This window comes from Geotrypetes seraphini, chromosome 3, assembly GCF_902459505.1.
Source record: "Geotrypetes seraphini chromosome 3, aGeoSer1.1, whole genome shotgun sequence".
Taxonomy (NCBI): Eukaryota; Metazoa; Chordata; class Amphibia; order Gymnophiona; family Dermophiidae; genus Geotrypetes; species Geotrypetes seraphini.
In genome coordinates, this window is record NC_047086.1 from 1,117,091 (window position 1) to 1,127,703 (window position 10,613).

At 43.9% G+C, this 10,613-nt stretch overlaps 1 protein-coding gene across 2 annotated transcripts in view; it reads left to right on the top strand.

Moving 5' to 3' along the window:
- The window catches only part of COL10A1 (collagen type X alpha 1 chain), a 68,742-nt gene extending 59,288 nt beyond the window's left edge, over positions 1–9,454 (top strand). For both annotated transcript variants that reach the window (XM_033939766.1, XM_033939768.1), the window contains exons 2-3: positions 3,805–3,946; positions 7,083–9,454. In XM_033939766.1, coding sequence (XP_033795657.1) covers positions 3,820–3,946; positions 7,083–8,947 — 1,992 coding nt within the window. In that variant the 5' untranslated portion in view covers positions 3,805–3,819 and the 3' untranslated portion in view covers positions 8,948–9,454. The remainder of the gene's footprint in view (positions 1–3,804; positions 3,947–7,082) is intronic.
- The last annotated feature ends 1,159 nt before the right edge of the window (positions 9,455–10,613 follow it).

The following is a 10,613-nucleotide window of genomic DNA, read 5'->3' on the forward strand; positions in this document are numbered from 1 at the left end:
ACTTGAAGCGGTCCAGAGGAGGGCGACAAAAATGATAGGAGGCTTGTGCCAGAAGATGTATGAGGAGAGACTGGAAGCACTGAATATGTATACCCTAGAGGAAAGGAGAGACAGGGGAGATATGATTCAGACGCTCAAATACTTAAAGGGTTTTAATGTAGAACAAAATCTTTTCCAGAAAAAGGAAAATGGTAAAAACCAGAGGACATAATTTGAGGTTGAGGGGTGGTAGATTCAAGAGCAATGTTAGGAAATTCTACTTTACCGAGAGGGTGGTGGATGCCTGGAATGCACTCCCGAGAGAGGTGGTGGAGAGGAAAATGGTCACTGAGTTCAAAGAAGTGTGCAGAGGATCTAGAATCAGAAAATAATATTAAATATTGAACTAAGGCCAGTACTGGGCAGATTTGCACAGTCTGTGTCTGTATTTGGCCGTTTGGTGGAGGATGGGCTGGAGAGGGCTTCAATGGCTGGAAGGGTTTAGATGGGCTGGAGTAGGTTTTAACGGAGATTTCAGCAGTTGGAACCTAAGCACAGTACCGGGTAGAGCTTTGGATACTTGCTCAGAAATAGCTAAGAAGAAAAAATTTAAAAAATTTAAATTGAATCAGGTTGGGCAGACTGGATGGACCATTCGGAGCTTTATCTTCCGTCATCTACTATGTTACAAGGAATACAACTATTGTTAGCATTTTTGCTCTACAATTCAATCCACTTTGCTTTCAGTAAAACTAAATTTTAAAAAATGAACGTCTATGTTACTGTACTCGTGAGTTATTATTAGATCGACACAACTAAAAAAGGGCTCAACAACTGTACTGACAGGAAGTAGGGTATTTAATCTGATGAAAAGTTCCTTCAAATCAGACTGCTATCTTCTGACTGGTCTACAGGTATTGATCAAGGGAATCTCTGTCTGAAGCATCTGACTTCTGTATCACTTGCTTCTTCATCTTCTTTATCATCATCATGCAGTCCAACTACAGAGAAGGCTTTCACAAAGTTGGAATCATTGTCTGGTATTCTAAGAATATTTTTATCTGATGGCAAACTCGGTTGGAATATCTTTGACAACTGATGCAAGAATGTGAGAACCCTTCAGTCTTAAGGTCAGACAAGCAGACTTCCTCTCTGAAGACGATCAATCCAGTCGACAGTCAATCCAATGTAAAATTTTCCAAAAGGCGACCAGCGGTCTGTTCACCAAGAATTACAACCAGCTTCAGCTTCATCTCCACTTCAAAGTGACCCAATATATCACTGTTCTGTTTGGCTGGAGACCACTACAACCAATTGAACAAACACAGGCAATTCCATTGTTCTCACCGAACAGCAGATTTCAGATGGGATGATCCAATAGCAAAATCCTGTTCCAGATTTTGGTTTCCTGAGGAATTCTCACTTCTGCTTTCAGTTTTTACTTCTACCTGAAAGCATCTGATGTAACTGAGTAAAAGTAGTCAAAAGTGATGAATTATTACTGTGGTTAAAGTAAAAGTAACAAATGATTCCTGTATTTCTTTACAAGTGAAACTGACAAAACTTTTACTTAAGTATACTTGCATTTATTTAGTTGCTACAATACGACTGTTTTCATCTGATTGTATTTGTGCCTATTTGAAAGAATCTGGTTTGTCTACTAGTACTGCTACAATTAATTATTTCTATAGCGCTACCAGACGTACGTAGCGCTGTACAGAGTCACAAAGAAGACAGTCCCTGCTCGAGAGAGCTTACAATCTAAACAGACAAACAGGATGTCATAGATCCAGTTAAGGGGAATGGTTAATCTGCTGGCTGGGTTGGAGGGGAGAGGGGAGAACAGGACAATCAAGCCATTGTGACATCACTGATTAGGTTGTCTCTTATTGGTGGAATGAGGCACTGGCATTATGACATCACAATCTTAGCTCTGCTTCCCAAAGACTGAAACTCTTCACACTACTACTATGAATTATTTCTATAGCGTTACCAGATGTATGCAGCGCTGTACAGAGTCAGAAAGAAGACAGTCACTGCTCGAGAGAGCTTACCATCTAAACAGACAAGACAGACAAACTGGATGTCATGGATCCAGTTAAGGGGAATGGTTAATCTGATGGCTGGGGAGTAGGGTTAAGGATTAAAGGTTATATCAAAAAGGTGGGTTTTCAGTCTGCTTTTAAACAAGGGAAGGGAAGGGGCTTGGCGGACAAACTTGGGTCATTTATTCCAGGCACAGGGGGCAGCTAGATGAAAGGAACAAAGTCTGGAATTGGCAGAGGAGGAGAAGGGTAGCGTTAAGAGCGACATAGCTGAGGAACAGAGTTCTCTGGGCAGTATATAAGGAGAGAGAAGAGAGGAGAGATATTGAGGGGCAACAGGATGAACACACTTGTAGGTCAGCAATAGGAACTTGAATTTTATGCGAACAAGATAGGGAGCCAGTGAAGAGATTTAAGGAGAGGGGTGACATAAGAACATAAGAACTGCCATTTCCGGATCAGACCTTCGGTCCATCAAGTCTGGCGATCCGCACACGCGGAGGCCCAGCCAGGTGTACACATGAGTATAGCGAAGTTGATAGAAGATGAATTCTGCAGCAGAGCTTTGCACAGATTGCAGGGGGTAGAGCTGGCACTGCGGGAGACCAGTTAGAAGTAGATTGCAGTAATCTAAGCGTGAGGTTATGAGAGTGTGGATAAGGGTCCGGGTAGTATGCTCAGAGAGGAAGGGGCAAATTTTGGTGATGCTGTAGAGCAGGAGTGTCAAACTCAATCACATTAAGAGGCCGAAATCCAAAACACAGGCTAAGTCGCGGGCCAGACCCCGCCCATCTCTGCCCCAGACCCCACCCCCATAATAGTACTAATTGTAAACACTATTTTTCCATTCATTTTTCATATATACACACAATATAATCTTATTAACAATACATAATGATTAACTACAAAATTAAACTACACAAAGCACACTGTATGCTTCACAATATTCATTCCTACTAATATATACAAACAAAACCCTAAAATTCAAGAATTTGCATGCAGTACAACCCCAGAGGAAGAAACAAATGCATTTCTTCCTGAACAGTGCAAAATATAGACAGCAGATGTAAATTCTCAAAATTGACACAGTTCAATCACTAAATTGAAAATAAAATCATTCCCCCTACCTTTGTTGTTTCCCTCCCTCCATGCGGTGCCTCATTCTGATGGGTGCCTTACCTTCTGACCTGTTCCCGCCTGGCCATTTTATGCTACCCACGGTGCAATACACGTTTTCATTGCCGCCCCTGGTGTTATCTTCTGGCTGGCTCCCTCTTCCTCACTTCCGCAGTGTGCACAAAGCTGCATGTGACGGCTCCTCGCATATCCCATGCCTGATACAGAAGCCTTCCCTCTGACGTTGTGATGTCAGATAGAAGGCTTCCGGTTCAGCTGCAGGATGCGCGTAAAAGCCGCCACTGCCGCCCGTGGCTTTGTGCACTGTGGCAGTGAGGAGGAGTTAGCCGGCCAGAAGATAACCCTGGGTTTGGCAATGAAAACGCAGCATCGATCACACCGCGGGCCGCATGAAACAGCCAGGCGGGCCTTGAGTTTGATACCTGTGTTGTAGGCCTTAGCAGTTTGTTGGCTGTGTGTATTCTTTTCTTTCCTGATAGCCTCTCTGAGTAAACAGTTTCTGTGCCTGGTGCTAAAGGAATCGCTGACGGTCGTGTCTGGAGTTCATGCTCTCCCATCTCCACACAGCCTTTACCTACACTGTACCCTGGGTCCCCTGAACTCTGTGGTCTGGTACTGAATCTTTTGCTTTCTTTGCATGCAGGATTGAACTGAGACCATGAAGTTACCTTCACTACTGCTGATATTCCTCTCATCGCTAGGCTCACTCCATGGAGGTGTTTATTACTCAAAGCAGAATAGCGTGAAGGGTCCTTTGTATTCACCGTACAATGTGAAAAGTCAGGGTAAGTCCAAAGTAGTGGCATAAATCAACTTACTGCTACAACATGTTTATTTTGCAATGTAATGGCTCAATCCCCCTTGCTGACTAATCCTTTTTCTTAGTTAGCTGTTCTCATACCTACTCAAGAACAATAAATTCACATAAGGACCATGTGAACCTCCCACTCAGCCCTTTTGTGCTTCCCCAGAAACACCATTGGTTGGATCGTGGATGAGAAACCCAGGAGGTCGGGTGCAATAATCCACTGCTGTACCTTGCCAAGAACAGTGACATTCTTATAATGAGCAGGAATCATCAATACTCGTATCTGTATAAAAGAAAGAAAATATCGCTGCACCTGGTTTTAATGAACATAAGATCATAAGAGTTGCCATACTGGAACAGACTGAAGATTCATCAGACCCGGTATCCAACAGTGGCCACAAATACCTGACAGGATCCCCAAAGACTAATGGATCTGTATATGTGTGTGTGGTTCCTCCAATGTAGGGTTCAAGATTTTAACTTCTACTTGTCCTGCGGGTGGTGGGGGAACGAGGGGAAACTTATGCCTATGTGGACTTTCTCATCACCACCCTTTCTCTTTCCTGATCCCATTCCCATCTATTTATTCTCATTTTCATATCCTCTTTCCAGTGAATCCCACTCTCTCAAACAGTCCTGAAGCATACCCCGAAGAAAGCCACAGCCATGAAGGCCTTAGGAAACCAGACGGGAACTATGTAGAAGCGGACTCGGAAAAGGCTAAACTTTTAAACGAATACTTCTGTTCGGTCTTTACCCGCGAGCAGCCGGGATCTGGCCCTCTGCTACAGACAAGGGATAGTTCAGTAGACCCGTTTAGTAGCTTCGAGTTTACGCCAGGCAGTGTCTACTGTGAGCTGTCTAAACTCAAGGTTAACAAAGCGATGGGGCCAGACAACCTACACCCCAGGGTGCTCAGAGAGTTAAGTGATGTCTTGGCGGAACCACTATCCGCGCTCTTCAATCTCTCCCTTAGTACGGGTATAGTCCCGTTGGACTGGAAAACGGCTAACGTCATTCCACTCCATAAAAAAGGTTGCAGAATGGAGGCTGCAAACTATAGACCGGTGAGTCTCACATCAATAGTGAGCAAGCTGATGGAAACTCTAATCAAACGTCAATTGGATACGATCCTGAACGAGGAGAATCTACGGGATCCCCGTCAACATGGATTTACTATGGGGAGATCCTGCCAATCCTGCCAATCCTGATCAGCTTCTTTGACTGGGTGACGAGGAAGCTGGATGTTGGGGAGCCCCTGGACATTGTATACTTAGACTTCAGCAAAGCTTTCGATAGCATACCACACCGCAGGCTGTTGAGCAAAATGAGTTCTATAGGACTGGGTGACACTTTGACAAAATGGGTTGAGAACTGGCTTGGAGGCAGGCGTCAGCGGGTGGTGGTGAACGGCACCCCCTCTGAAATGACGGAGGTGATCAGTGGAGTGCCGCAGGGATCGGTCTTGGACCCGATCCTGTTCAATATTTTTATAAGAGACTTGGCAGAAGGGCTTCGAGGTAAAATAACGTTATTCGCAGATGACGCCAAACTATGCAATGTAGTAGAAAGGAGTGCAACGGTCAAAAACTCAATGTCTGACAATATGAAGCACGACCTACTCCTATTGGAGCGCTGGTCTAGGATTTGGCAACTAGGTTTCAATGCCAAAAAATGCAAAGTCGTGCACCTTGGCAGCCAAAATCCATGCAAAAGTTACACCCTTAATGGCGAGATCCTAGCAAGGACTGTAGCAGAACGGGACTTAGGGGTGATCATCAGAGAAGACATGAAGACTGCCAATCAAGTGGAGCAGGCTTCATCTAAGGCTAGACAAATCATAGGGTGTATACGTAGGGGTTTCGTCAATCATAAGCCTGAAGTCATTATGCCATTGTATAGATCCATGGTGAGACCCCATCTGGAATACTGTGTACAATTCTGGAGGCCTCATTACCGCAAAGATGTGCTGAGACTGGAGTCGGTCCAGCGAATGGCCACCCGGATGGTCTCAGGACTCAAGGACCTCCCGTACGAGGAACGGCTGGATAAGTTGCGGCTATACTCTCTCGAGGAACGCAGAGAGAGGGGAGACATGATCGAGACGTTCAAATATCTCACGGGCCGTATCGAGGTGGAAGAAGATATCTTCTTTTTCAAAGGTCCCACGGCTACAAGAGGGCATCTGTGGAAACTCAGGGGAGGGAAGCTGCACGGTGACACCAGAAAGTACTTTTTCAACGAGAGAGTGGTGGATCGCTGGAATGGTCTTCCACTTCAGGTGATTGAGGCCAGCAGCGTGCCCGATTTTAAGACAAAATGGGATCGTCACGTGAGTTCTCTTCTCAGAGAAAGGTAGGGGAAGGTCATTAAGGTGGGCAGACTAAATGGGCCGTGGCCCTTATCTGCCGTCTATTTCTATGTTTCTATGTTTCTATATGTCAGTTTCTACCTGACAAGATGCAGTGAGACCCGGAAACCTGCAACAAGCACAATGCCAGCTGCGGAAACCCTGAAAGACCATAAAAATCTCTTTCACTCTTTGGGTTCTTGCCCGGTACTTGGGACCTGGGTTGGCCACTGTTGGAAACAGGATATTGGGCTTGATGGACTTTCGGTCTGTCCCAATATAGCAACTTTTATGTTGTTTATGTTTGTTTTCTGCATTTTTAAACTAAACTAAAACTTAGTTTTATAGACCGAGTCATCAACCAAGAGGAGCTCTACTCGGTTTACAATAATGTAAAACATAATACATAAATTTGACAAGACAAAGTAGACTGAAATAGTTAATTTCCAAAATGTTTAGCAAACAAAAAAGTTTTCAGAACTTTCCGGAATAAAGCAAAAGAACCTAAACTTCTTAATGTAAGCAGTAAAGCATTCCAGAATTTGGTTAATTTAAAAGCAAAAGAATAACTAATTTATATATTGTTCAGAATTTAAGATTTATGTATAAAATAGTTTTTAAATATGACTCAGTTTTCATAATTAGACTATTTATTTATACTTATGAATTTATTTGATCCTTTTTAATGATGTTTACAATGAATTTTTACAACTTGCAAACATGAAATATTCAAAATTAAAGAAAAACTTTTTATGTCTTTCAGCTTTGCAAGGAAAGGAACAACGAGGATCTTCTGGCCCACCGGGACCACCTGGCCCTAGAGGGCATCTAGGACCCCCTGGACCACAGGGGAAGACGGGATATGGAAGTCCAGGCCCACAGGGTCCTCCAGGTCTCCCAGGACCACAGGGATTTTCTGCAGTTGGAAAAACAGGTCTACCAGGTCTTCCAGGAAAGCCAGGGGATAGGGGATTTCCTGGAGATAAAGGAGATGTGGGACTCACTGGATTCCCAGGACCAAGAGGACTACAAGGACCATCAGGAAATCCAGGTCCTGCTGGAATTTCTGCTGTTGGAAAGATAGGCCCCCCAGGAGTACCAGGTTCACCAGGTCCAAGAGGTGCTCCAGGACTGAAAGGAGAAATGGGCATGCCTGGTATAAATGGATTAAAAGGAGAAAATGGTTATGGTGTCCCAGGTCGTCCAGGTGAAAGAGGTCCTCCAGGACTGCAAGGACAACCAGGACCTGCTGGAATAAATGGCAATGGAAAACCAGGTGAACGTGGACTTCAAGGGCTGCCAGGAAAACATGGTGACCGAGGGTTACCTGGTGAACCGGGACTTCCAGGCATTCCAGGAAATCGAGGGTCCCAAGGAGAGCCTGGTCTACCAGGGATTGGAAAACCTGGAATTACTGGAGTACCAGGCTTGCCAGGGCCTCCTGGGCATAAAGGAATAACTGGGCCTCCAGGTCTACCTGGGCCTCCAGGGCTACAGGGTTTTGGTAAACCAGGTGTACCAGGGATTAAAGGACAGAAAGGACATGAAGGCCCTCCAGGTGTTTCAGGGATTAAAGGGGAACAAGGGCCAGCTGGTCTTCTAGGAGCACCGGGTATACCCGGAGAACCAGGAAATGTAGGACCTCAAGGACAGAAAGGGTTACCAGGGGAACCTGGTCAACTAGGACCTAAAGGTGAAGTAGGAGCTCGAGGACCACCTGGATATCCTGGGCTGAAAGGTGAAAGAGGTTTACCAGGCATGGAGGGAAAACCAGGTTACCCAGGGGAGCAGGGTCTTGCTGGCCTTAAAGGACACCCAGGTTTACCAGGCCAGAAAGGAGACACTGGCTCTGTAGGTCATCCAGGTCTTCCTGGTGTACCTGGTGCAATAGGACTTAAAGGGGTACCTGGATACAATGGTGATCAAGGCCCCAGAGGACCTCCTGGAATATCAGGTATGAAGGGTCCTGCAGGGCCTCCAGGCATTCCTGGACTTCCTGGCCATAAGGGAGAACCAGGAGTGCCCGGCCTTCCAGGGCAAGCTGCCATTCCTACAAAAGGTATGATTGGACCAATAGGGCCACCTGGAATTCCAGGGCCAAGAGGTATTAATGGGGAGCCAGGTCTGCCTGGTCCTCCTGGTCCACCTGGATCACCGGGCCAAACAATATTTTCTGAGCAAATACCAACTGGCTATATGAAGACAGGGCAAATTCCAGCATTAACAGGAAAGCCTGTGTCAGCTTTCACAGCCATGCTTTCAAAAGCCTTTCCACTGACAGGATTTCCCGTGAAATTTGACAAAATCCTGTACAATCAGCAGCAGCATTTTGATCCCAGAACTGGAATATTTACCTGCAGGATCCCAGGACTTTACTATTTTGCTTTCCATGTTCATGTGAAAGGAACTCATGTCTGGGTTGCCCTGTATAAGAATAGCAAACCAGTCATGTATACATATGATGAATACAAGAAAGGTTATCTGGACCAGACCTCAGGAAGCGCCATTTTAGAATTAACTGAAAATGATCAAGTCTGGCTACAGTTACCGAGTACAGAATCCAATGGCCTGTACGCTTCAGAGTATGTTCATTCCTCCTTCTCTGGGTTTTTATTTGGCTCCACATGATATGAATCTGTAATGTGCATGTGAGAATCTATTGCTGATGTGCCTACTGCCTGAGGATTAACAAACCCGCATCTCACTTTCTCTGCTTCTTAACTCAAACCCTTAGAGAATGGCTTCTTTTCTGAAGTCCAGCAGAATCCCTGATCTCCAAATGTGCTCTCAAGATGAAACTCCTTACCAGACAAATGTCATGTCTTGCAAAGAGTACTGACTCTTCAGTAGGAGTGGTGGTGGGAGAGAGATAAACGTTTTGGAGATTTATTGTCCTGTACCTCCGCGTTCTGACCAGCTCGTCCCAGTGCTGTGACATTGTAGAGATCCTCCATAGAGGACAGTGAAAGCATTTGGATACACTTTGACATGATTTGAAATGGAATATTAGAAAGAGTTAAATGTGTTTGTACGCTAGCAGGAAACCTAACATTTTCTCTACAGCCAGCAGAGTATCACACCTGCTAAGCAGAACTCCTCTATCTCAAAGAACTGATAATAAATGAATATGGTTGACCTTGTGTTATTCTTCATCCCTATAACCATATGAATTAGGTGTTGACAAAATTGGCAGGAAAAGACAGAGAATGACCCCCCAAAGTCATCATATAAAACTGAATTTTCTCTTAATCCATCTCCTGATGAAGTTGTATATTGATAAAGAAAACAGGTACACAGGGGACCAGAGATCTGGTGGTTCATAAACCATAAACCAGGGAGCTCTAATCAAGCATCTAACCTCTCACCTGATACCAGGAGAGCAGAGAGATAATCCTGAGTCTGAAGTTTCACCTCTCATGAACATCAGCAAGAGGTCCCTTCACTTGGTCCCTGTCACATTGTCTGCAGTGGAGTGAAAGTGATCATTTTGTTAGCACCTGTTTTTATAGTGTAAAAACCCCTAGTAGTGATGTGATGCAATTACATTACATTTTAATTATTAAATGTATTAGATGTCATAATCACGATCAGAATCTACAATAGGTTTCCCCTTCAATTCACACCACACATTTAAATATTTGTATTTATTTGTTGCAACTTAAGAAAACAATAACAATTGAGGGGGTAAGAAAACTGAATAAGTATGTCCAACAATTGTTATCAAATGTTGTTTAAACAAGGTAAATTAAATTAAAATATAAATGAATAGCATAGCTTATTTACCATTCACATGTGATCAAATTTACATTGATTACATCTTTAGAGTTAGTAATAATATTCAAACCTCAACATGTCATGCCTTTCAACTTAATACCAACTTTGTTCCAGGATATCCAGAACTGCAGGTAAGTTTTTGACTAGGTGACTCTTTTAAAACCAGAGAGTGTTTCTCAGTCCCCAAGTTCAATAAAATACAAAACGTGAATATCTGTGTACACATAAAAGTAATGTGTTTTTTTTTTAAAACCCTGTTTCCACCAGTATCACCACTTTCTTGGGATGGGTATCACTGAGTTGTTGTCCTGTCACCTGACTGGAACCAGCAGTTCCTCTGATGAACCAGATATATGCTACTATCTTATCTGTAAACAAATGAAAGGAAGCAAAACCCTAACCTCCCTGGATGAATGCGGACTAAAGTCAGTGTCTTCTTAGGCTAAGACCATGTATTTCTAACTAGAAGTGCAAAAGAACAGATAATTATTTAATGCCTAAGCTGACTTTCCCATGAAAA